General features: G+C 47.5%; 1 protein-coding gene across 1 annotated transcript in view; it reads left to right on the top strand.

Annotated features, from left to right (window-relative positions):
- Cdh13 (cadherin 13) overlaps positions 1-26,253 on the top strand; it is a 674,883-nt gene that overhangs the window by 470,850 nt on the left and 177,780 nt on the right. Inside the window, exon 6 of the mRNA XM_090356987.1 lies at positions 15,338-15,482. Coding sequence (XP_090213113.1) covers positions 15,338-15,482 — 145 coding nt within the window. The remainder of the gene's footprint in view (positions 1-15,337; positions 15,483-26,253) is intronic.

The raw sequence follows: 26,253 nt of genomic DNA, 5'->3' as shown, positions 1-26,253 counted from the left end.
ATTCCTCGGTACTATATACATAGAAAAATCAGGAAGCTGTGCTGTGACTCAAGTGGTGGGGCTGTAGCCTTGAGAAAGCCCAAGGACAGTGCTCAGGCCCTGAGTTGAAGCCCAGGACTGGGAAAACAATAACAACAAACACACATGCACACACACACACACATATGTATACACACACACACACACACACACACAAAAAAAAAAAAAAAAAAAAAAAAAACCTTAACAAGAGCCTGCCATTCCCACTTGTTTTTCCAGGCATTATTCCATGAGGGGAACGGGGAGCACAGCGGCAGGCCCTGGGCCCCTGTCTGAGCCCTCCCAGGCCTCTGAACCAGCCACTCTATCTTGCCCACCACTCCCCAGCCCGCTCCCCACATGTTTCATAATGGGGGTAAAATTCAAATTCCTCCATGCCTGCCTCTCCCTCCTGACCCCCAGAGGTTCCATTTTCAGCTGCTTCACTGAGATAAGACTCCCACCACACAACACACCCAGGTAAGCCTCTCAATTCCAGAATTTGTCATACATTCCCAGGCGTGCAGTACCACACACAATCAATTTTAGAACATTTTCATCATCTCCAAAGAAACCCAATACCCAGCATTTGCCATTTCCTCATCTCCTGGGATTCCAAGAAATCGCTATGCTTCTTATTTACAGGCTCGCTGCTTCTGAAACTTTCTAATGAATGGAATGGCGCAAAATGTGCTCTGGGTGATTAGCTCCAATCATTCAACATTTTCAGGGTTCACCTTATGACTTGTTTGTTTGTTTACACATTTAGACGTCAAATTGTTATCTGTCTGTGAACGGTCATGACAGAGGCTGCTCTAAAATTCTTTACAGGGTCTTGGATTGTGGCCGCTTGTTTTGTGTGCCTCAGAAGGGAATTTTCAGGTCTTCCTGAAGAGTGACTCTGCTTGGGTATTTGAAGAGTCTCTGAGCATTCCCAGGTTCATCCAGGAGAGAATGTTAGGGCTGTGAAGTAGCCCTGAAGAAAGAAGCCAAACAAAATGTGTCCCATTATCCCCAGCTGACCACTCATTCTCCCTGCAATTCACTTCCGGGTACCCCCATTGCCCTCTTTCCCTCAAGGCTCTTCCTCCATTCCTTGGGGCTCTTTCCCCTCTTCCTTTTCAACTTCCCTCAGAGAGACTGTCTCCAAACAACCCCTCCCACAATCCAAGGGGGATTTCATTATGAATCTTAAGTTGTTTTCATTTAATCCCAATATATGGTGACTAGAGATGAATTAAATACAATTTAATACTTTTTCATTATAAGCCAGGATTTGAATGCCTAACTTGAAGCATAATAGGTGCAAAGTACGTCTCTGTTGAAAGAATAAATAATCATGAGGAGGAGGACAAGGCAGAGGGAGAGAAAGGGAGGAAGGGAAGAGAGAGGAGAGAATGAGTATGAATGATTTTGGTTAGAGAGACCTCAAGTCCTCCAGATTCATCTTCTCCCTGGGTATTTTACTGTTTTCTCTCCTTTTATTGCTCTGAATGGTATATTATAAGGGCTGAAAAACTTTCCTGTACAGGACCAGATAATAAATATTTTAAGCTTTGTGAGCCATGCAGACTCTTTTGTAGCTACTCAATTCTGGCAGTCTAACACAGAAGCAGCAAATAAGATAAATGAGAGAGGGCAGAGCTTCCAATCCTTTATCTACAAAAAACAAGCAGCAGCAGGATTTACCTGTGTGCTATGATTTGCCATTCTCTTCTAAAGTATCCTGATGCTTTCTATCTTCGTGTTAGTATCCTCTCTCCCAAATCCTACCCATCCCTGCTTCCATCTTGGCTCTCTCTTCCAAACCTTTGCTGAACCAACACATTATTTAGAAAACTTGCCTTACACTACAAAACAAAGTTAAACACGTTCTGTATCATCACGACACACTAGCATTTCTGCATGACTTCAGTGGGGTTCAGATAACCTTATAAATCCACTCATCCTCACTTAAGTGTGGACCCACTGAAGAGTAACGACCACAGTCCCTCGCTCTACCAAATGCTGAAGGAGAACTACAGGAGATGATGTGAGGTGAATGGATTATCTCCACAAAAAAAATGTATAAAGGAAACACTAATACGATAAAGAAAAGAGTTGGTTAAAAGAAAAAGCCAGAGGGGCCAGGAGTGCTAGTGGTGGAGTGCTTGCCTAGCATGCACAAAGACCCGGGTTCGATTCCTCGGTGCCACATACATAGAAAAAAGCCAGAAGTGGTGCTGTGGCTCAAGTGGTAGAGCTCTAGCCTTGAGAAAGCCCAAGGTCAGTGCTCAGGCCCTGAGCTCAAGCCCAGGACTGGCAAACAAATAAAAAATAATATATAAATAAAAAAACTATTGTGTAGGAGAAAGAAGATGTCCAAGTAGAAAGCAAGGGAGGAACTCAGTGCCAGGACCGGCCTGGGTGTGGGGCAGGAGGCCAGCCTCCCCCTCCTCTCCGGAACACGGGATGGCTTGCTCTTCCCACTTAGAACTTTACCAGAAGCAGTCTCCCCACACTCAGCACAGCTCCTCTTCCCCAGTCCACCATTAGCCACCACCCGACCAGGCCAAATCCTGAGAGAAGCAGTGAGTCACCAGTGCTTCCAGGATATTTCTGAAGTACCTCTGTCCAGGAACACGATGGTCCCAGGTGGTGGGTGTGTAGCCTCGTCAGTGCTTTGAAGGAGGGTTTTCCATGTGTCCATGTAACCTACAAAACATGGCAGCATTATGGAGAAGAACTGAGACATCTCAGAAGGGAAGGAGGAGGCCACAGGCATGGTGGTTCAATACGGCAGGCCTTGGCAGGGCAGCAGTGTGCTTGGTGGACCCACAGATCCTCAGTGCCCGTGGCGGATAGGACTGCTCTCCCGTTCTCTCTCCCTGCATGGCCCAGAACTACTCTGCAGGGGACCTTTTGACCAAGTAACACACCACATGGGAACCTTAACTCTGGGCCGGCCAGGACACCAGGAAGTTGAGTAGCACTGTGACGGTCCTTCGGCAAAACCAAAGGAACTCTGATTATCCTGTGGGGCTGTCTTCACTCCTGGTGCAGCATCCAGGCATCCATGTGGAATGGGGCATCTGGCTGAAGGAGAGGAGGTAGCATCTAATCAGGCCACAGTCGTGTCTGACTGCTTAAGGGTGTGTGTGTGTACTTGTGTACAAATGAAAACTCAGAGTAGGGATGCTGAGCGAGGTTTCTAAGATGGGGGAAGAGGAGTTTACAGGAGAAATATGAGTCTGTTCCTGTACCTTGGATTGCCTCATTTATAAAGGCAGGGACAGACAGGCAGCTCACTTTGGTGAGTTGGAATTTGTATTAAGTTCCACTTGCTTTATTTTCTTTCATTTAACTATGCTTATTAGTAATGTGTGTGTCAGAACAAAATCATTTGCTATCAATCACTACCAAACCATGAATAATCCATTGTAAAATATGTTTTGTGTGCTTCTGACAGTTATAACAACATCATTGAACGTGATTTCTTCCTTTGAAATTGGCAGAATATACTTTTGCTGCGTTCTTAATGCATTGCTTTCTGGCTGGGTTTACACACCAGGAAATCTTAAGGACAGGTGCCATTTCTTTTTTGTTTATTGATGTGGCCTCTAGAAAACAAAAGGAGGCTGGCTACCTGATGAACTGCAGTCGTGCCTGAGCCAGTTTGTGTTTACATGTTACATGTCTTGAAGATGCGCTGGGAAACACTGATCTAATGCGTTGGAGGCGCAAGTCACAAGTTCTTGACCTCTGACAGATGTCAGACAAATGACATCACAGTCAGTCTGTGGCAGCCAGAGCCCTGGTGGGAGATGAGGAGAGATTGGTTTCAGCCAAGAAAGGCCTCTGCCTTTGAGGAGAGAAGTGAATGACATGAAGGAGCAAGCCGTGAGAACTGGTACAGAAAAGAAGGTGGTAGGAGAGGGTGCAAAAACGACCCAAAGTGGTGATCAGCTTTCCAGTTCCAAAGAACACAAAGGAATTCGTGGCTGGACTCCAGCTTTGGAGAGTGGCACCGTCAATGCTGTGCCCAGGGTTTATGTCAGGGTTTATGGGAGAGCTTAGTACACAAGAGCTTAGATCCAAGACGGCTGGAAAGGCAGATGTCCGTGGTCCAAGGACATCTCCAGAGAAGTTGGAAATCTGTGTGTGTTGGGGGGGGAGGGCGGAGCTTGGATGTGGCGAGGACAATGAAGAGTCAGTCTCACCTGCCGGGTACTAGGTGGTGGCTTGGCCAAGAGGGGGGATGCATTAGCCCTGATGGTAGAATGGTGTCACCCAGATAGGAAAGGGACACTCCAGGGGAGCCAGCCAAAGGACAAGACCAGCATTTGGTAGCCAGGGCGGTCGAGAGCTGGGCATACCTCCTCTCTGAAATCCCAGTGCTGTCAGAACAAGGATGGCACCTAAGACCTCACCCAGGCACACCTCACATGAAGGCCACAGTGGGGGACATAACACCACAGTGGGGGATGTAGCATCATGCTGCTGATATCCCTCATAATTTGAAACTCTGGGCCCTGGGCACTGTCCCTGAGCTCTTCAGCTCAAGGCTAGCACTCTGTTCTGTGGGTGGCAGCATTGGAAGGGAGACTGTAAATGGAGCCTGCAGCTCATGGTTGTTCTCATGCTCACCTACCAAAGTACTGGTAGCCTTGACTGAGCATGCATGCGCTGCCGGCCAGGTGCTTTGGTAAGTGCTTTCCAAATGTCATTCCTTTCCTGTGCAGTAGGAACTCCCTGTCTGTGGTAAAAAGGAGGGCACTGTGATTCTAAGAAAGCAACTGAGTAGCTTCAAACACACAGCTGCCAAGAGATAAAACAGGGATCTCAAGTCCAGACTCCCTGAATCTAAAGTGCAGCTCTCTCCTGGCTCACCGAATCTATCAATAAAGCTTCTGAGAAGGGGCAGATGTGGACAGCAGGGATGGTTCAGAAAACACGGTGGAGGAGCCCATGCTCCAGACGAGATGAGCTGCGGGGCCCGGACACTCACCCCAAATCGGAACTGGGGCACAGAGGGCAGGAAAGATAGCTCCAGCCCTGTGCCGCTACAGCGGGGGCCCACGCTTAGGCGGCAGTGCCTGCCTGTTTCTCCTTAGTCATAAACAGAGGTTTGTCAGCTGCCCATCACCTGCCACCACCACCAGTGACAAATGGAAGTCACGCTGTGTGTGGTCCCTGTATAAATGTTACGATTTCTTTTACAAAATACAATTGATTCTTAACTCCAGAACTAACACGTGACTGTTATAGACCATCTCAGACAAGAGAAACAAGGAAAAAATTACCTGCAATAGAACCACTGTTCGTATTGTAACAGAATCTTTTTTTTTTCCTGGTACTGGGTTTGAACTCAGGAACTTCTGCTCACTTGACTTTCTTGGTTATGTCTAGAAATCTACCACTTGAACCATACCTCCAGTCTGGCATTTTTCTAGTTATTTTACAAATGGAATTTTGTGGACTATTCTACCTACATTGGCTTCAAACTTCAGTGTTCCTGAGTCATTACAATTACAGGCTTGAATCACCAATGCTCAAAAAAAAAAAAAAAAACCCAGAATCTTAACAGCACAATTCCACAAACTATATTATATTTACTATTTTTCTGTTTCTTTTTACCTCATACATATTGTATCCCATTATACATTTATATTAATATTGTATCATCACTGTATTTTTATATTCTCCAAAGTTTTTCTGAAATGCAGATTTCATAGTTCGTATTATCTGTCTGACTCTTAGAGCATTTTGGTGTGTATAGTTTTTCCTATGTGTAAGCAAAATTGAAATAAGTATGCATGTTCACACACTTGCTCACACACACACACACACACACACACACACACGCACAGCTAAATTTCTGCAAATAAAACTCTCCATTACTAACAAGCTACAGGAGAATGTTCTCATATCAGTAACTGATGAGAACTTGTTTTCTCACAAGTTTTCAATTTGCTTTTTTTGTAATTATTTTGGCAGTTTTAATAACAACAACAAAAAAAGAAGTCTAACTTTAATTTTACAATAATATGTGCTTTATTGCTTTGCTAATTATTGTTCTTTCCTGATTGGCTCTTTTTGATGGTCCTGAGGTTTGCACATGCTCTAACATATGAACCATGCATCTAGCCCCTTTTGCTTTAACTAGTTTTTCAAATAGGATCTCACATAGCTGGCATGGCAGGCACTGTTGAGATGAGGTCTTCCAAGCTTTCTGCCCAGGCTGGCCTACCCGTGATTCTCCTGACCTTTACCTCCCAAGTACCTAGATATTTAACCAGTTTTTGGCATTGTCAACATAAGCCTGTGCTTTTCCTCAGTAGATTTCAGCCCATTTATTTTATCATAATATTTCAAATAAAAAGTAATATAAAAAAATGTGTGGGCACCGGCACACCTGTAATCCTAGCTACTCATGAGGCTGAGATCTGAGGATCGTGGTTCAAAGGCAGCCCGGACACTAAAGTCCATGCGACTCTTATCTCCAGTTAACCACCAGAAAACCAGAAGTGGCGCTGTCACCCTAGTGGTAGAGTGCTAGCCTTGAGCTGAAGAGCTCAGGGACAGTGCCCAGGGCCCGGAGTTCAAACCCCACAACTGACAAAAAAAAAATGTTCAGACGCTGATAGCTCAACCTCTAATCCTAACCACTGGGGAGGCAAAGGCAGGGATGGCTGCAGCTGAGAGTGACCACAGACATGAGGGCATGGAAGACCTTCTCAGCCCGTACCTGGATGCACTGTACACACCTGTCGTCCTTGCTTCCAATGAACGGGCCTTGGCATAGGCTCACACCCAGGGAAGAAGAGAGACCCATCTCAACATGATAACCAGGGCAAAAGAAGACCTCAGCCGAAAAGCACTTGTGTGCCAAATGTAAGACCCTGAGAAACACACACACACACACACACACACACACGTCTTCCCGTATTTACCAATAATTTGCATGGTTAGCTGTGCCTTTCTGTAGGATTCAGAAAGTCCTTCCTCACTCAATTTCATAATGATTCAATTGATTTTTAGCCTAATACTTTAATCTACCTGGAATTCATTAGGCGACACTTGAAATATATCAACCTTAATTTTTATTTGATAAGACACGTTTTGATACTTTAAAAAAATGCCTTTAAATCTGCAAACTAGAAACAATACCACCAGGAAGTATTGCCATGCCTTTTGTTCCTTTGGGACCTCACACTGAAGGAGGGAAAGGGGCAAGTGAGAATAAATCTTCAGTAATCGCTTCCTATGGCTTTGTTTTCAAAAGTATTAGATTTCTCATCTTTGCATAAAAGTCTCTTTAACCCTTGCTCATCCCCTTAATGGATCTGGTATAATTCCATCATCAATGAATTATATAAACTCTACTCAAGCCAATTAAAATTTCTGGCCTGTGCCCCCTCTTGAGACCGAGGGTTTTCACTAGGGCTTTCACCCAAGCTGCTTTAAATAAAATTATTTTGAATATCTGCATAGATTCCTTCCACATAATTAAAATTATTTCAAAAGCTAAATAGAAAAATGACCCCAAAGCCACTGTGGCTGTGAGCATGCATATGTAGGAAGGAACTATGTTTGCGTTATTGAGCTGGAAAAAAAAAAGATCCTTTGAAAGTTAAATTTTCAAAATGACAAAGGGAACATGGAGCAGATCAGGCTTCTCAAAAAGCATTTAATAGTATCAAGACCTTTACTGGGTAACCTGACAAATATGAAACTTTTATCAGTCCTCTGGTTCTTTTAAGCGGGAGTTATAAACTTCAATCCAGTCTCTCGAGGGGAATGGGGAATTAAACCAGCTGCGTAAATGAAGGGAGATGAATTTCACAAAAGGTGAAAAAAAAATGTGTTTCACTGTGTTCCAAGAGTCTCTAAAGAAAATCACTTAATATGCAAGTTGCTGGTGTCAAAGAGAAAGCTGTGGGTCGTGGCAGCAGGAAAGGGATTTCGAGAGAGTAATGGCGGATCAGTAGAGATTGAATGGAGGGCACTGCTTCACACTGGTCAGTCTCTGCACATAGAGCTGAGGCAAGCAAATGCTGGGGCTCTGTGAGGACGGCTCGTGGAGGAGACTCCAGACCTCCTTCCGGCTGCTGCTCCAGGAGAAGCATGACCTTGCAGAATGACCTTGGCTTGTGGTGCGTGCCTAGCAGACGCTTCCCAAGTCCCTAACTGCTCCTGTGCGTGAACAAACTTGTGTTGAGAGTCCCTACGTGCAGGAAGCGGTTGGTCTTTCCTAAAACAGAAAGGAGAAATTCTTAAGCTCGCTTTGCTCCCTGAGGCCAAGAAAGCGGCTTCCTTATGAAGGTCAGTTGACCTAGGGATGCAGCTCACTTAGGGTGGCTTTGCTTTGCAACTATTTTTTTGATACAATCATTCACAGTATCTACTGTCACCCACCCAAAAGTGTTCTTCCTTGAACAGGAAGAGATATCATGTGGCCATGATATTTTATATTCCTGCTGTAAAATTATCGCCGACGCAGTGACTCGAAGCAACTCAAATTCATCTTCTTGCAGTTGTGGAGGCTTAGAATCTGGCCTGGTTGCACTGAGGGCTGAATCTCGGTGTCTGCAGAGCTGCATGAGTTTCAGGAGGCTCCAGAGGCCGCCCCTGTCTTGTCCTTCATGGCTCTGGAGGCGGCCTGGTCCCTTCCTCCATACCCAAAGCCAGCATAGTCAGGGCAAGCCTAGCTCACTCTTCTCCTTCTGTCTTGAGGACCCAGAGGTTCCACAGACTCTGTCTTCACCTGGAAAACCCAAGCCAATCTGTCTATTTTCATGTAAGCTGACCCTATTCTACCATGTAATCTAACCTATCCACAGGTACCATGGCTTATGATGTGACGATCTTTCCAAGGTCTAGTAGGGGCAGTGAATAAATGGTATAGAAAGAGAACCAAGAGATACAAATCACTCCTAATCCCTTTGTAGCAAAAAAATGAAAAAAAGCAAATGTCTTCAAGAGTTAGACCTGTTCGTAGATGGCATGAATGCTCCATGCACTCCACCTCTGCTGCCTGCAGAGAGGAAATCTGGAGGCAGGCTCCTGACAGCAAGCCTAGCACGGCTTCAGGGATCCAAGCGGATGTCTCTGTGGTTGAAGGGTGGTTTCATGTTCATGAAACACTGGAAGGAAGAGAAGAGGTTGAGAATTACAGCCAGAAACCCAATAAAAATATCTGTCAATACTTTGTTCAAGGCACTAAATTAGCTAAGCCTTGTGAGATTCTGCTCTTGCCCTCAAGTTATTTATGGTCTAAGGAAACTATAAACATATTGTCATTTATGCAAAATACTCCCTTTCTACCAAAGGAACTCACAATAAATAAACTGATAAGACGATTAAGTATGTCATGACTCTGGTACAAAAAAGAAGTGAGAGTAGTTTGTCACATTTATAAAAACAAGCTGAGGTTAGCGTGACCAAGACTGACCGTTTTCTTAGGTATCCTGACAAACATTGCATCAATGGCAGAAAATATCATTTCCCCCAAATCCTCCAATCTCTTATATAAAAAGAAAAATTAAAAATTAAAATTAAAATCTCTTGGGTTTATTCCCATGGACCCTCAAAGAATATTTACCAGCCTACGTCGTGAACATTTGTACAGAGCTGCCTCCTCCACTGGTTCTCACGTCTGTTTCTGGGGTCGTGCATACTACAGAAGATAGGTGCTTTTAACATCCGGTACCGCCAATGTGGCCTTCTCTCAAAGGTCCTTGTAATACTTTTTGTCTTTTGTCACTCCATCATCTCATCCCAGGGTCTAAGGTTAATTTCTGCCAGACTTTCTTGACCAGAAATAGGAGACTGATCTAGACCAAGGAAAGATGCCAGTAGTTGTGAAACTGAAGACCAGAGTGCGTGTGTGCGTGTGTGCGTGTGTGTGCGTGTGTGTGTGTGCGTGTGTGCGTGTGTGTGTGTGTGTTTACAATAGAGTTCATTACACTCTTGGTTTTTGGTTTGTTTTTTTTTTTGAGACATTGTTTTAATGCTTTGCATGTGCAGTGGACATTGTTGTTCCGGCGCATTCATTGCTCTGAAGCGTTTTGCAGGATAAGATTTGCAGGATTGTGACTTGACAGTTCCCATCTCTCATGAAGATGCCACCCCCCCAACCAAATCTCACACTATTGGGGAGTAAACAGAGGCTGGTGCTAGCAAGATGTTCCCCTTTCCCACTGCAGGAGACAAGCCCCCCCTCTCTTCCATACACAGAACTCCTGGATCCAACCTACCACCCTGACCAGACATGAGATGACACTCGAATGCTAATGTGACAATCTAATTATTATCTCTACCCTTGAATGAAGTCGTTTGGATTTTAACAGATTTGGAGGGCTCTGCTCCTCCTGGTTCCCTCCTTAGGCTGTGATTCACTGTGACTCCTTGACCACGATGATAAGGACAATCTTATCCTCCTCAAAAAGCCTGTGATTTCCAGCCAGGAAAACAGGGCCAGGTGCCATGGTAATGTTTTCCAGCTATGGTAGCCCAATGCACAGAAGCTCTTCTGTGTTAGCTTGCACTTCCATGTGTACTAACAAGAATATTCAAACTCATTATGTTCCTAAATTCACGGATAATTTTGCCTTTGATGAGGCATGATTAAAAAGTAGTCATCACCATAAAGCAAACCCATTAAGTGAATAACACATTGAATAAAGAAAACAAGACCCAAACTCTAAAGGCAGCCCATGAAAATCACATTTGGCAAATGTGGGTCAGAGGGAGGGAGGCCGGTCACACACCAGCTTTGTGGCTTTGGACATTCACTCCATTTCCTTGTGTCTTTGTTCCTCCAAATATACAAAAAGCCCTGACATGTATTGAACATTTTTTTCTCCTCTTTTAAAAAGTAAGTCATCAGTTTAATGTAGTTTGATATTGTTTACCACTGGGTTCTTGTTGGTCAATTAAGACTGTGCAGAGAAGCAAGTAGCCCAGAGCCCACAGACAGAGAGAGAGGGTCATCCCCACCCCTGTGCCAGGAGTGAAGAGAAAGGACAGATGGCCAAAGAGGCAGCCAGCACTTCAGATTCTAGTCTCTTAAAGAGCTGTCACTTCTTCCAGAGGTAGCCTTGTGCAATCAGTCATAGCTGGTGCAGACCTAGCACATCCACCACGCCCCTGGTTCGAGGACCACCAAGGCCAGGGAAGCTGAGATGTCACAGGAATGAGGAGATGAGTCCACATTTCGGGCAGGGTTGTGGGAGAGTCTGTCTCCAGTCCTACTTCCAGGGAAGAACCCTCAAAGGCTGGTGCCCCTGACTTCCAGGGGAAACCCGTGTTCCGCCCTGTGGACTGAACACTGAGCAAGCCGAATTCTGATGTGGGTCTCTGGTCATAATCCACTTGCATAGAATAAGTCACTAGACCAATGCTTGTTCCTTATCTTTTATGGAGCATCTCCCAGTTCTGGCCACACGCAGGGATTCCTCTGTATCGCACCTCATTCTCCCAGCCAAGTCAGCCATGGGGAAGAGATCCACACTTTAGAGCGGGCTCCAGCTCCAGCCACATTACCAACATGCCTTCTCGAAGTAAGAGGGACCGCTCAGTAAACCACTGCTTTCCCCTTGGCTGTTTTACTCAATCTCCTGTCCTTTCTTCTGGGGGAAATAGCAGGATGCCTTCCCTTTTGTCATTTCTGCCTTCCCAGCAGTTCACAGGAAGAACGCCCCCACCACACCCCTCTCCGGGCTCAGACTTTTCCAGGCAAAGAATCCTATATGGAGATATAATTCCAACAACTCCATTTGGAGACTCTTCTACTCCTCCTCTCTAAAAGGATCTGAGGTTCATTTCGCCCCAGGGCCTTGGCGCTTGCCATCCATATTGTCTGGAAGTTCTCCATTGGATCTCCACAGCGGTGGAAATGAGCTCATTGGGCACCAGGGGACAAGCTGGCTTTGACCTGAGGACTAAATTTCTTCATGCTTGCTAGGTTTCAATTTCTGTAGCCATATGTAAAGCTAGTGGCTTCGGTAGCGGCCCGGAAGCTTGTGTCTCAGTGCTTACCCACTGAAGCCAGAGTGCCCGAGTATCTCCCGCTGCTCCTGGCGGCCGGTCTGATGAGGTTGTCTTTACAATGAGCAGCCTCCACCAACCAGCACATTGTTCTTGCAGAGACTATTCCAAATTCTTGGTTTCTATTTGTATTGTCTGTAAAGAGAAAGATAAATAGAGACTCCCTTCTTGAATACTTGTTAAACACGGCATTTGTAATGTGATGTCAAAATCGATGATAATGCATTCTTTAATGAAAAAAGATAAATATAATAATAATATAATAATCTGAGCTAGAGATCATTGTTTTATACCTATAATCCTAGCTAGTCAGGAGGCTGAGAGCTAAGGATTGCAATTCAAACCCAATGTAGGCAGGAAAGTTTGAGACTTTTTTTTTGTTAGTCATGGGGCTTGAACTCTGGACCTGGACCTTGTCCAGCAGATCTTCAGCTCCAGGATAGCATTCTACCACTTGAGTCGCAGTGCCCCTTACGCTTTCCTGGTTGTTAATTGGAGCTAAGAGTCTCATGGACTTTTTGTGTCTGGGCTGGCTTTGAACCGCCATCCTCAGATCTCAGCCACCTAAGCAGCTAGGATTACAGTTATGAGCCACCAGTGCCTGGCCGTTCATGAGACTCTTGTTAACCACCAAAAAAGCTGGAAGTGGAACTGTGGCTCAAGTGGTAGAACACTGTCCTTGAGTGAAAAAGCTCAAGGACAGCACCCAGGCCCTGAGTTCAAGCCCCAGTACTAGCACATGTGCACACACACACACACACATCTAAGAACCAAACTAACTAGTCCTACAACATAAAATATCGTCAAGTTGTCTATTCATGTTGTTGGTTTTCTGAGCTTCCGTGCAATGTTTTGCCTTTTTCCAGAGCAGTTTTATCCCATTGTCTGTCTCTCTGTGGTGTTGGGAACTTTCTGGAATCCACCTTTCCCAGTTTCAATGTGCCTGTCTGTTTTGGAAATATGCGTGTGGATTATCCTCTCTGCAGGTGGCTTATGATACTGGACAGATCTTGAAGCATAGAGAAGCTTAAGATTCAGATGTAAGACATTTGTTATCTTTAGACATAGGCTTGGTTGAATTAAAGTCAAATCCTGGGCTGTTTGGAGAACAAAAAGCCAGCCTTTTGTTATTTCATAACACCACCCCCAAAGCTTCATTTCATCAATTTCCTTTGTAAGCAACATTTCATGCTAGTTTAAAAAAAAACAACATAAAAAAATGAAGTGCCCTGTCTGTCAGACCTCCTTTGGGCATGGATAGTAAGAGGCTGGCTTGGGGATATTTTTCTTTGAAAAGGCACTCCTGCATTCTTTCACCTACTCTAGGAATCAAGTATGTATGAGTGCACCTAAGTGTGATTGAGTGTGAATACACATGCACATGAGTGTACAAAATGCAAATGCAAGAAAGAATGGAGTAATGAAGGAAACGTGGAAGCCAATGCCTCCACTTGTGCTCTCGTGGCATCCAGTTGCTCAGGTCCTGCAGTGTCTGTGTTAGTGCACTGTGTGTGAGCAGCTCATTGGGTGAGACTCGACTAGAGATTGGTAAGGCACACTTCTGGGGGTCTGTGAGGGCCTCTGCCTCTGCCTCTTGGCTGCTCCACCTCACCCTTCACTGTGACTGACGGAAGCTTGCGCCCAAATGAATCGTTCTCCTTTAAATGCTTTGCTCAGAGCCATGGTGAATTGGAGGGAGAGGTAAGGATAAGGATTGCAGTTGGGGGCCAGCCCAGACTAAAAGGAGTTTCCCAGACTCTCAACCCCCGTCCAGATGTCGAGGGAGGTGCCTGTGATTTAAGATCTTGGGGAAGCTCGATGGCTGGAACAGTGGTTCACATCTGCCAGCCACAGCGCCCTGAGGAAACGTAAATGAGAAGATTGCAGCTCAGGGCAGCCTTGACACAAAGCTAGACTCTTCTTCAAAAAATATCCAGTGCCAAAAGGAGCTGAGACATGGCTCGATTGGTAGAACTCCTACCCCACAAGCCTGAGGCCCCTGGTTCGATCCTCAGTACTTGTCAAAAGACAAAAACGAAAGGTAGCTGGGTCCAAGCATTTGGCCCGAGCCATCACAGTGACATATGCACTACTTCGTGTGTCTCCGCTCACTCCTCGAAGAAGACCTTTGACTATTGATGGAATGACCACAGCCTAACAGACACCTGCCAGGACCTCCCGCGGGCCGTTGATGAGGTCGCTGGTGGATCGTTTCACACTGCTGTCAGTAGTTTGGTGTGTGCAGTGCAGCTGACCTCAAGTAGGAGCAGGGGCACTGGCGTGTGGGCTGGAGCATACGAGCCGCTGAATCTTCACGTGCTGCCTTCCAGAGGGATTGCAGTCCCGTGGGCCTGGTAGGGATGGAGGCACTGGTTGACATTCCTCATCTAGAACGTGGCAGGCCTTACTCAGCGCCTTAGCCACGCGGCTCGCGGTGGTTAAGCTTGCGATCAGGCCTCCCAGCTCGAAGCCAGACGCTGTCATGTCACATACATGAATCGCTCCTGTCCATCTCCACCTCTAGATTAGGGTCCAAGGATGATTGTGAGGTTCCAGGGAGCCTGAGTGAAAACTGGCTGACTACTAGTTAGTGCCTTCCTCGTCGTGCATATTTTTATTAACCCCATGTCACGAATGAGGAAACCAAGGGATGGGGTATCTTGCTCAAGGTCACACTGCTGTGACCTGGCCCTGGGGCTTCACTGGACACCCCTGGGCTAAGTGGAGTACTCACCTCCGCCTGGACCCACGGCCCCTGCGCCGTGGATAATAATGCACGGAGTTGCATTCAGGCCCCTGCGAGTGCCAGCTTTCTTGCCTGTGGAAGAACATCGACAAATACTTCCTGATCTGAATTTCTTCTCAGCCACACTAAGCACTGTCAGTTTTCCCTTAATGCACTTAGCTCATATCTGCTTAGCCAATTATTTTTATTAGCATAACATTCCTTTTAAAGGATAATGGTGTTGGAAAACAGAAGTCATGTAAGCACATTTTCTCAGCTGTGGCTGACTGCCAGGTTTTGAATTGCAGTTGTTTTTTTGTTTTGAGGGTTTTTTTTTAACTTTGCAGATTTGATAAATTAATTGTAAATTCCCCAAGGGAGAATTTGAATATGAGCTGATCTATGCCTCTGACTCTGGAACACAGAGTTTCTCTTCCAGCCCCAGGGACACCCCTATGAGAGCACCTGGGGCATATGACATTGCTGACTTGACCTAGTGCTTTCAGTTTTCCTAATGAGTTAACGCCTTCCTTCTTCCCCTCCCCTGTCTCTTTGGCTGAATAGCTGTTCGTGGAGACCATCGATGTGAATGGCAAATCCCTCGAAGGCCCAGTGCCCCTGGAAGTCATCGTAATCGATCAGAACGACAACAGACCAATCTTCCGAGAGGGTCCCTATGTCGGCCACGTCATGGAGGGCTCGCCCACAGGTATGGCGGGCTGCCTTTCATTTGCTGCCAGGCCTTGGCATGTGGTCCCCTGTGACCTTCGGGATTGTCGATGTGGTGATGTTGTACCCAATTGTTCAACATGCCTCAATAGTGGCAGGTTCAAGAGCTGAAAGATGAGGCTTGTGGCAAGCCAGGAGTACCTGGCTCTACAAAGGCTTCCTCCCTTGTCTCTGGGGTTGACACCCCAGGACGCCGGCAGCCCTCATCTCCGATGCTCACTTGATGGACGTTGGATGCTGTGCAAATATCTAACACGCTCTCTAAGGGTCCATCGCAGTACGTTGAACCTCTCTACAGAGCGTCGATGAGAACTGAGGGCCTCATTCGAAACCCCTCAGTGAATTCTTTCCCTCACTGCTTTTTAATAAGCACAATCCAGGTGAGATAGGTTGCACCCTTTTCCTGAGAAGATGTGCAGGGAGAAACGTTTGGTCCCCAGTCAGGCACCAAAGGCAAGACGTTTTCTCTGCATCTCTGGAAAGACAGGTTGCTTCTGTTACAGTGACCATTCCAGGGCACTGGAGAGTTCTTTGCTCTCTCTAACCCTGTTTAACTTATCAGGAAAGGTTTTAAAAAGTAGAGTCCCAGGCCAGGAGTTTGGCATAGTGGTAGAGTGCTTGCCTAGCATGAACAAAGACCCTGGTTCGATTCCTCTGTTTCACATACATAGAAAAAAAAAGCCAGAGGTGGTGCTGTGGCTGAAATGGTAGAGCTCAAGCCTTGAGAAAAGCCAAAGGACAGTGCTCAGGCCCTGAGTTCAAGGCCCAGGAGTGGCAAAAAAAAAATGGAGCTCCCATTTGGGCTCAGAACATACTAATTAAAGCATCCACAAGCCAGAAGCAAGCATTGCTCCTGAGTATAACGCTTAAGAAAGTAAAGAACAAAGGGGAAAAAATCCCAATTACATTCGACTTTGATTGGAATCTTTTGGACACAATTGAGTGAAAAGACACCATATTGTGAGTATCACTGTAGCTGGGTCTAAGTTTGTGCCTGAGATGAGTAAAATAGTCACTCAGCAGACCAGAAAGGAGACAAAGCCCCCGTTCGCTGTGACTGTCGCCCCTCTTCGCTGAATTGATGGGTTGTTGTCAATGCCATGTAGATGCAGGAGGCTCTGGGAGCGTTGCCATGGTAACCTTCCCAGACTACCAGGTGAATACTTCTATGCAAGAGGTCCAAAATTTCTTTTCCGTTTCCCAGAGCTGGATTTCTCTGCAGTTCATCAGATCCAAGGGTAGGGGGTCCCCCTCTCCCTTCCCAGCTCTGAAGGAGCCTGGGACAAAGGAGCGTGAATTCACCATGTTGTGCTGGAAGGTGATTGGAGGAGAGTAGGGAACACGGGCCTGTAGAAGTAGAGGTGGGACAGACAAAGGAGGGGCAGAACACATTTGGGCTGACCAGTTATGTGGCGCCACCAGGCAGGCTGTGTTTGATGGAGCGGGGGCTTCTGGTGACAGAGACTCAAGAGCTAGGATTTGGTGTTCACAGAAATCTTCTTAAGCCAACCAAAGTCAACGAAGGCTATCAAAGTATCCAGACTTGGAGTGGGGCAGGATGCCTGCCAGTTTCCCTCTGTGGCCCTCTGGCTCCATACTGAGTGATTGGAGCATGGAGGTGCTGTCAGTGTAAACGGCGGCAGACACAGGGCGTCGTGAGCATGCGTGGGTCTCTACACGTGATGTGCATATGTGATTAGACAATGTCCAACTTTCCTCCCACTGTGTCCTTCCTGAAGTTTAGAAAAGAGTTTCCAGTTTCACTGCTATTTACACAGGTGTGTGTGTGTGTGTGTGTGTGTGTGTGTGTGTGTGTGTGTGTGTCACATTTTCAGAGAAAAATAGAACCCTTCATGCCATTGAATTTCTTAAAGCACAAAGCTATTCAGTTAGGGGTAGACATGTTCTCCAGATAACATACACCTACTTAGAGTTCTCTTTGTGATTGGAATTATCCCTTAAAGTGCACAAAGGCTTGGGTGTGGGGTGGAGTTCGGCCTGGCTCACTGTTTTCTTTTTTCTGGCACCGAAATGGAATGGCTCAAATGTGGAGTATTTTGCATACCGCACGTCCCTAAGACTTGTGATTATACTACACCATTTCCCCCGCTGGCCTTTCCTGAATGAAGGGTAGTTATCACTGTCCTAATTGACCCCCCACTGTGCGTGACAAAACTAAACTTGAGGGACTAGGAGTGTGGTCTAATGGTAGAGTGCTTGCCTAGCCCACACAAAGACCCAGGTTCAATTTCTCAGTACCACATAGATAGAAAAAGCCAGAAGTGGTGCTGTGGCTGACGTGGTAGAGCTCTAGCCTTGAAAAAACCCAAGGACAGTGCTCAGGCCCTGAGTTCAAGCCCCAGGATGGGAAAAAACAAAACCGGAACTTGAAAAGGATATGGGAACTTGCCCACACTGCGCAGCTGTCTGGTGGAGGGGACAGAGTTCGAGTCCGTATCTCTGGTTTCCGGCTCTTTATAGGTTACGCGGCGGGGTGGGCCTCCTTCCTCCTAAAGGCTGAATGGATCGTGATGACACGGTCTGGTGGATGCTGCCGCCTCCCTGACCAGAGTCTGGTCGGAGTCTGGCTGGATGCCCGCTGCTGTCCTGCTTTACGGTGCGTGCAGGTGTGTGCACAGCGGCTCCTGGGCCTTGTGCAGGCCTGACACTCAGCAGAGCACTCAGGTCCTGATTCTCCCCTGCGCCATCCTGGGCATCACGGGCTCCTTGCAGACCCAGCTCGCTGTGAGAGCAAGTCCAGAGAGAGTTCTGTTACATGAATGAATCTATAGAAACTTCTCGTGCCATGAACACTCTCCTTGGTCCCTGGCCAAGACAAGAGGCCCTGGTTATCACCTGCGTCCCTGTTGTACAAACCCATATAGCAGAATGCCTCACAGCACCCCATGTTCAGAGGGACCCCATTTGTCTGTACCACCTTAAAATGCTTACTCATTGTGGAACAGGGACCCCCACATTTTCATTTTGCACCAAGCCCTGCAAAATATGACCTGTCTGTGTAGGCAGCATTGTACCCCAGCACTGGGTTTGATGCTCTTCTCGTTTCTGAACACAGGGAGAGCTTGGGTAAGTTGTGGAGCCTTCTACAAGTCTCCATCACCTGGTCTCTAAGTTGGGGCTGGATGCGGCCATGCCGCATGTCTTACTGCATGTCTGTGTGAGGATTAAATAAGACCATCCCTCACCCAGCGCTAGAGCAGAACAAATGTTCAGAAGACGCCGGCATGCTGTTAATACTGCAATTATTCTTTCTGCTCTGGCAGCCTACCCTTTTGCAAAGGTAAAGCCCAGAAATGCACAGTGTGCAAAGGAGAATTCATCTCCCAACAAGGCAAGCGTCATTGTCATGTCCCCCTGTAGCAGGATGCCATCAGCGGCCATCCATCACATGGAAGGTCACCCGTATGTGTCTGCATGTGCAGACAGGAGCCCACGCCCAGCTGCTGGGCGCCGCCCCCCGGACGCTGTTGGCAGGATTCACTGGTGAACGAAGGCAGATCCACAGAAATGAATGGTCTTTGAACTCTGTGGATCATAAGCTCCTTCTGCTGAGTCCCTGCATTGATTTATGGGGCCCAAGACCAAGCTCTGGCTGCTCCATGAACCAGTCAGGTGTTTTCTGAGTTCCCAAAACATGCCAGGTGTCATGAGGGACCAGTTTGCAGGTGTCTTGCCACCCTGCACTCAGAGCTAGCCACGAGCAGTGTCTTGCTTCCCCTGGGTTCAACTCTGATGACAATAGTCATGGGCTTTACCTGGCAAGTGCAGGGGCCCCAGGGGAGGAGGGGGCAAGGGAAGGCCATCCGTGAAGGCCTCTCTAGCTATCAGGGTGGCCTGGAGGAAAACCCTAGCAAATGACACTAAGCACATGGCGAGACTCAGCCTGCCTGGGGGCGAGCTAGCTGAGAGCTGGATCCCCCAAGCCCGAGCATGAGGAGCTGTCCCCAGAGACACCCACTTCCTGAGCACTCAGCCAGCCGTGCACATGGCAGAAAAACTCAGGAGCCCTCCGTGGGGTTGGCCAGCAGCCTATTCCTTCTCCCCACCTTGCTTACCCTGAATGGCAGCCCAGCAGGGCAGCGGGGAGATGGAGCCGCTGTGAGAGACAAAACCCAGGCAGACAGGCAAGGCAAAGACAGAATGACACCTGTGGCATTTCAGCTTCCCTTCGAGTGGAGCAGGGCCCAGATGTCCATGGGAGTCCGAAAGGTTCCACTGCTTGGGCCCTGAGGCTGTGGTCACCATCCTCACCTTGTCTCCTCATCCTCTCACTTTGGAGAGTCTATGGACCACCCTGGCCCTCCTCTGCTTCCCTGCCCCGGGCATCGCCCAAGCTATACACTTTTTAACTGTGTCCCCTCTAGGTGGCACTGTGCTGGGCCCAGAGAGCCCTGCTTGAGCAGGGCACAGAGTTCCTTCCTTCTCTCCTGGTAGTTAGAGGTCTGCAGGAAGAAGGCCAGGAACACAGAACTGGAGCACTGACCGCAGGAGGGGTGTAACCCCTCTCTGAAGAGGGCGACTGGAGGATAAGGATGTTTGCCTCTGAGACACAATTTCTTTAGTTTTTAAACAAATAAGACCAGGCCAGACAGAAAGGAAAAGCACTGATTCAGCAGCCTTGCGGATAAATAGCCCTGAGAGGAGCTCAGCTTGGCTGCCGCTGCTTTCCAACACGTCTCGGGCTGAATAAAGATGAATGTGACGTTTGGTAGTTGATGCTTGGCAGCGAGCTCGGCATAGCATCCTCAGGCCAGGGAGATGGCCCCGTGGTAAAGCCTCTGCGGACTGCAGCCTCTCCTACTACTATCCTAGTACTAGTTTTGTTTTTGCCACTCCTGGGGCTTGAACTCAGGGCCTGAGCACTGTCCTTGGGCTTTCTCAAAGCTACAGCTCTACCACTTGAGCCACAGCACCATTTCCGGCTTTTTTCTATGTATGAGGTACCGAGAAATGGAGCCCGGGTCTTCATGCATGCCAGGCAAGCACTCTACCACGAGGCCCCATTCCCGGCCCCCACATTTTTTTTCTGTTCAGGTGTTCTTCCCTGCCACTTTCAAACTTCTCGGCTACCATCTGTCTCTTCCATCCTAATGCCCCAGCAAATTCATGGTTTCTAGGGTATTGGGCAGGCAGCCACTTTGTTTTGCTTTCTGAAATATGAATTAAGAAATAATAAGAGAATTTGGGCCTGAGTATGATAGCTCACACCTGTAATCCCAGCTACTTGGGAGGCAGAAGTAGGAGCATCACAGTCTGAGTCCAACCCAGGCCAAAAGCATGAGACCCTATCTGAAAACCCATTACAAGCAAAAAGGGGTGGGCTGAATGGTAGAGCTTCTCACCCCAGTACCACCAAAAACAAAACAAAACAAAACAAAAAACAAAAACAAAAAAGCGAAAGAATGTCTCATTATGCTAAACCTCACTTTTCGAACACAAGTACAGTTGCCATTTGAGGGAGCCTCGTTCTCTTGGGATTCTCTGCAGTGAGAAGCAGATATGCACATGCAGAAGTGGGCCCTGCCTGCTCGTCTGCAAATCACTACCTGCAAATCACCAGTCCGAGGAACTCTTTCTTGAATCAATAGGCATCGAGCCACATCCCTGTCACAAACGCCCGGCGTCTGGGTCTACCCGCATCTAGCTAACCAGTCCGCTATTGATCGAGGTTGTTTGCACATCTCTGCACTTGTAATCCATTCTGTGGGGGTATCGCTCACCCTTTCCCGTGTGGTGCTGGTTTATTTAGCAGACATTCATGTGAGTAGCCTCACCCAGACCACAGAGAGGCGGAGTTACATTTAGATTCGTGTTCGAGTGGTGCTTGTAATCAAAAGATTTTGTTTCGTATTTCACCGAAGCTCATGAGGCAGGCTGCTGTAGCTCTTCACACACACGAGGTGTGTTCGTGCTGCGCTGCTCTAGTTTAGACTGAGTAGCTGGGGGCTGTGTATTTCAATATGGCGGGCCTTCCTTCCTCTGGGACTCCTCCGTTGATTCCTCGGTTGATTCTGTGGTCAAGGAAGAGGACTGCAGTCATGCATGCTGACCTGCCTGGGTCTCTGCTGGAAACTAGGCGGAGCAGGGGAGCCTGGGACATCACTGCATCACTGGCAGGCTGCGGTTTGGGGACATTGCCTGAGGAGGGGTATGAATTAGGGAGCATGTCATTTCAAGACGGGTGACCCTAAAATACTATGATGAAAGAGTTGCCTAATTCAATCAGAGACCCTTGCCCAAAGGGGAAACTCTAGTCATGAATGCTGCAGACAGCCATGTGTGAACTTTGAACTTCATAGCTCTTGACTCTGATCGGTGAAGAAATGAAATCTCTACTAAGTTGCTCCTGTATCTGAAGGTCCCCGTCACATCTGTTAGAACGCATTGCTGTGGCTCCTGGAAGCCTTCTAGATACCGAGGGCGCTGGTGACATAGGGCAGGAGGCCAGACCCTCTAATCTGGTAGAAAGATACCAGCAGCGTGTCTCATTCTTAATGTGGATAACAGCTCTTCATTCTGCCAGCGCCGTGGGAAGGTAGAGTCAATGCATGAGTGAATGGGCTTGTCTCTGTTCCAATAAAACTTTATTTAAAGGGAAGTAGACAGCAGGACAGGTCCTGCCACTGAGATCCCAGGGGTTCTTCAGTGAGGACCTCTGGGACACCCCTGTTAGCAGGGCCGTTCCCTCTTGCATCCTGATCAGCCTGTGCCACCCCTGCCTGGGCCTGTGTGACTGCACCTCCGTGGAGCACCCAGATGCTCAGAGGGCCCAGGTCAGACCTCAGCAGCACAGGGTGAGTCAGGGAGGGAGGGAGGAGTCAGGGAGGGAGGGAGGAGTCCATGCAGCTCTGATTGGTGATCAGATGCTTTGGTCTCCAGTACCCACTGCCCTGTCACACCATCTCACCCACAATGGTGTCTCAGGAGGCAGGCAGGCAGACAGACAGACAAGAGGCAGAGGGGAGGAAGAGAAAGTGAAAGAGAGAGAGGGAGCGAGAGGAATGGAGACCCTCTCCTTCCCTCTATCATCTCTCAATGGCGGAACTGGCCAGGTTACTCTGCAGCCCACACTCAGTACAGCCAGAGCCTGCCCTAGAGCGAGGGCCAGCCATCTGCCAGGGTGGTGCAGGGGCATCCCTTAGAAAAGATACAGGACCTCAGGGAGCTGGGTGGAGAGGCAGCGCCCCTGAAACAGCTCCGCGGAGACTCCGTCCTTCTCATTGCTGAGTCCAGGACTGAGGCTTGCATGGATCCCGAAGGCTCACAATGACTTCGCTCTCCCAGGCAGCCTATCGCTTTAAAAAGCCCCAAGTAGTGGACGTGGCAAATCACCCTCTTCTTAACAAACTGGGAGAGTCAACACTTGAAGTTCCATGGGAAAAGGGCATATAAAATCCCTTTCAAGTGTATGTTTTATAAAAATATAGGTCATGAGCTGACTTTTCCACTATCAAAGAAAGAAAAACTTTATTAGACTTACAGCTTTCCTGCCTTAATTATAACTGCAATTTAAAAAAAAACTCAATATTTTATTATCCAGGAGACAGGCTATTGAACGATTTCTCCAAAGTTAGGCTTGGGGAATTTTCCTGCTTTATTTCTTGCACTCGTTTCCTCAAGCTCATCAGGATCTTTGGTCTCCTGTAGTCCTGTTGTGGCAGGCAGTTACCTGGGTGCCTCCTTCCAGTGGGCCAGCAGGGTTGACAGGCAAGCTCCGAGTCTTCCTGTCTCCAGGAAAGAACTGTCTTTTGAGAGTGGTGGAGAGCTTGGCTGGCCTGACCCTTGGTCTCCTGACCCCTCCCCCGCCCCCTGACCCCTGGTCCCCTGACCCCTCTCCTGTCCCCTGACCTCTGACCCTTGGTCCCCTGGTCTCCTGAGATCAGGCAGCTCCATACACTGCTCCATGTTCTGTCCCTTCCTCTGCTTCTCTCCTCACTTCTGCAAACTCCTCATCTCTCTGGCTGGTGAAGGATCCACGATGGATTTCCACCAAAATCCTAATCCAGGGTGGCTGCGGGGCATGCCCCAGTGCTTGTACATGAGCTCCATCTGATCAAGTTCACAAGCACCCAGGTGGAGTTTTGAGACCCAACGAATGGGACAGATGTGGTGATGAGGGGCCGGGGGCTGCTTCCCTGGCTGTCCCTTTGCAGGAACTCAGAACTCACAGCTGCTCTCACAACTCTCTCACATGCAATGAGACAAAAACTCCATCTTTCTTAACTCACTGTTAGGCTGGATTCTCTGTGTCAGTAGCCCAATATAATAACAGCTGACATAGCCAATGCCACTCGAACAGAATGTATTAAAGCTCAGACCATTTGACTTTGAGTCTTGCTCTTTAACCACTTCTCTGTGCTGTGCTATTCAACCTCCCTCACTCCTGTGTGTGCATTTCTTGCCACCAGTCTTAGTATGATAATCAGAAAAATGGAGTCTTTAATAGAATAAAAATGGTCTTTGTCTCATGCATTACCTTAGAGTTCTTCCCAGAAGATATTCTGAGGTCTCTTTGTCACTAGCTATATTTATTAGATTAAAACATACTCAGTGGCTTTTGATGGAAATTTTGTGAGCAACCGTTGTTTTGATTATCTAGTACGATTATCCCTGCACTGTCAGACCATCCTCCAATACAGATGCCCTAGAAATGCTTCAATAACACCTATCATTCGACTACCATTCCGGTCAATGCACTGGCCCCACTTTCTCATTCCAAGAGCAGGAGAAGGAGGGGAGCGGCCCGGGAATGTTAGGAGGGCTTCGGAAGTTCTTCAGAGAACAGCACTTTCTCTTCTTGCATCCTCTGGATGCACCAGTGAGTCCATTGAGGAGACAGAGAGGTCCTGATGGTCTTCCCAAAGACCAGAGCTTGACCCTGTCCCTCGGCCTTGCCTCCACAAATGAGGGTAGCAACAGCATCCCAGATGAGTAGCTGTGAAGACCAGGGCTGACCCCAGCCTGACAAACACAACATGTTATACATGGTGGCAGCCGCAAGCTGCTGAGTGCAGTCTGTGCATTGCTTCCGGGGTCCCAGGCTCCAGAGCCATTACCTGGCCACTCACAGGGGTTGGAAGAACTCTGGAGACCCTCGGAACTGAGTTCCAGTCCTGGTTTCTCCTCTTCCCCAAAGGGCTCCTTTGAGCCTCTACTTTGTCCTCATCAGCTGGCACACTGCAACATTATGTATGAGTCCAAATGAGGCAAACTTGAAACGATGCAACAGAGAAATGCTAATAACATCTCATTATGCATAAATTCAAGAACAATGAGCCCTCCAAGTTCTAAGCACTTGTGAAGGATTACATTTCAAAGTGCATGGCTAGGCATATGAACACTCTGTCTCTGACTCTCTCTCTCTCTCTCACACACACACACACACACACACACACACACACACTTTTCACTGCTGATCCACTTGAACATATGATTGTCTGGTTTTTAGTACCCTCAAGGAATTGTGTAGTCATCACCACAATTGATTTAAAATATTTCCATCATCCCAGATAGAAACTCTGCAGCCGTGAGACATGGTCCTTATCCCACAGCCTTGTCCTTCCTACAAAACCACAAATCTGCCTCCTGTATCAGGACCTTTCACACACACCATGTATGGCTGAGGCTGAGGGCATCCTCCACTCATCCCCATTATGTGTCTTCTGTATCCGAACCTCAGCCCGTGCTGTTGCTCAAGATAAGGTTCATTTTTAAGAAATGTGCTCTTGCCACCAAAGATGCTGCATTTGCCTGGTGAATCTGCACCATCCTTTGTCAAGATTAGTCTTGAATTATGCAAATGTTGAGCTCTTTGAGATAGTGGGGATGTGACACCTCCATAAAAGCTAGCTGCTCTCTGCTTACCTGGAAGTTTATAGACGTACAGGCGGTAGAAGACGGCCTTGGGGCACACGGGATTCCTCACAAGTGGTACTCTCACCCATTTCCATGTGTTCAGTGGTTTTTCCAGAAGATCGATCCTTATTGCTCTTGTTTCCCATCTATGAGAATGCCAACTGATTAAATTTTTAAAAACTACCCCTTGAGTTGCCAGAGGGCCCTGCTCACTGAGTGACTCTAAAGAACTATTTTTCTTTTGAAATCTCCTTTATATGGAAACCTAGAAATGACTCAAGCTTGATACTCTTAAAAGCTTTCCTTGATCTCGCTCTACCTGAGTCCATTTCTTTGACAATAGTGTTGAGCGGAGTAGGAGCCCTTAGTAAAAGACATTTTACCCTATGATCTCACCTATATTCTTGTGGCAAAGGTGTGTGTGTGTGTGTGTGTGTGTGTGTGTGTGTGTGTGTGTGTGTGACCTTCACTTACCCCCTACCCTACTCCAATGCTCTTTGCTGTGGATTCCTGTAGCCCATTCCAGCAGACAAGTCAGCCATTGGTGTTATCTCCAAGGAACGAGACTCCAGGATGAGTTATTCAAGCTCATTATCCCAGCTCACTCTCCCAGAAGAGCTGCCAGATTGCTGGTATGTTACCAGTGAGGACACAGAGGCTTCTGGAAGAAGCCATGTGGTCAGGAGAGAAGTCAAGTATTGGCTTTGCCTTACCCAGTGGCTCATTTTCCCTCAGGGACACTGCATTTCCTGTCTGGGGGAGGGTTAATTACTTTTTAGTATTCTTGCTTGTTCGCCACGATAAAACTTATTTATCCTTATTCAGTGGTTTCTAATATAAGCTTCAGTGTGGTTTCCCAGACAGAGCTGTGCATC

The sequence above is a fragment of the Megascapheus bottae genome, chromosome 24 (genome assembly GCF_031878675.1).
Source record: "Megascapheus bottae isolate mThoBot1 chromosome 24, mThoBot2.hap1, whole genome shotgun sequence".
Classification (NCBI taxonomy): Eukaryota; Metazoa; Chordata; class Mammalia; order Rodentia; family Geomyidae; genus Megascapheus; species Megascapheus bottae.
The sequence above is the reverse complement of the archived record's forward strand: the minus strand, read 5'-3'. Positions and strand labels throughout refer to the sequence as shown.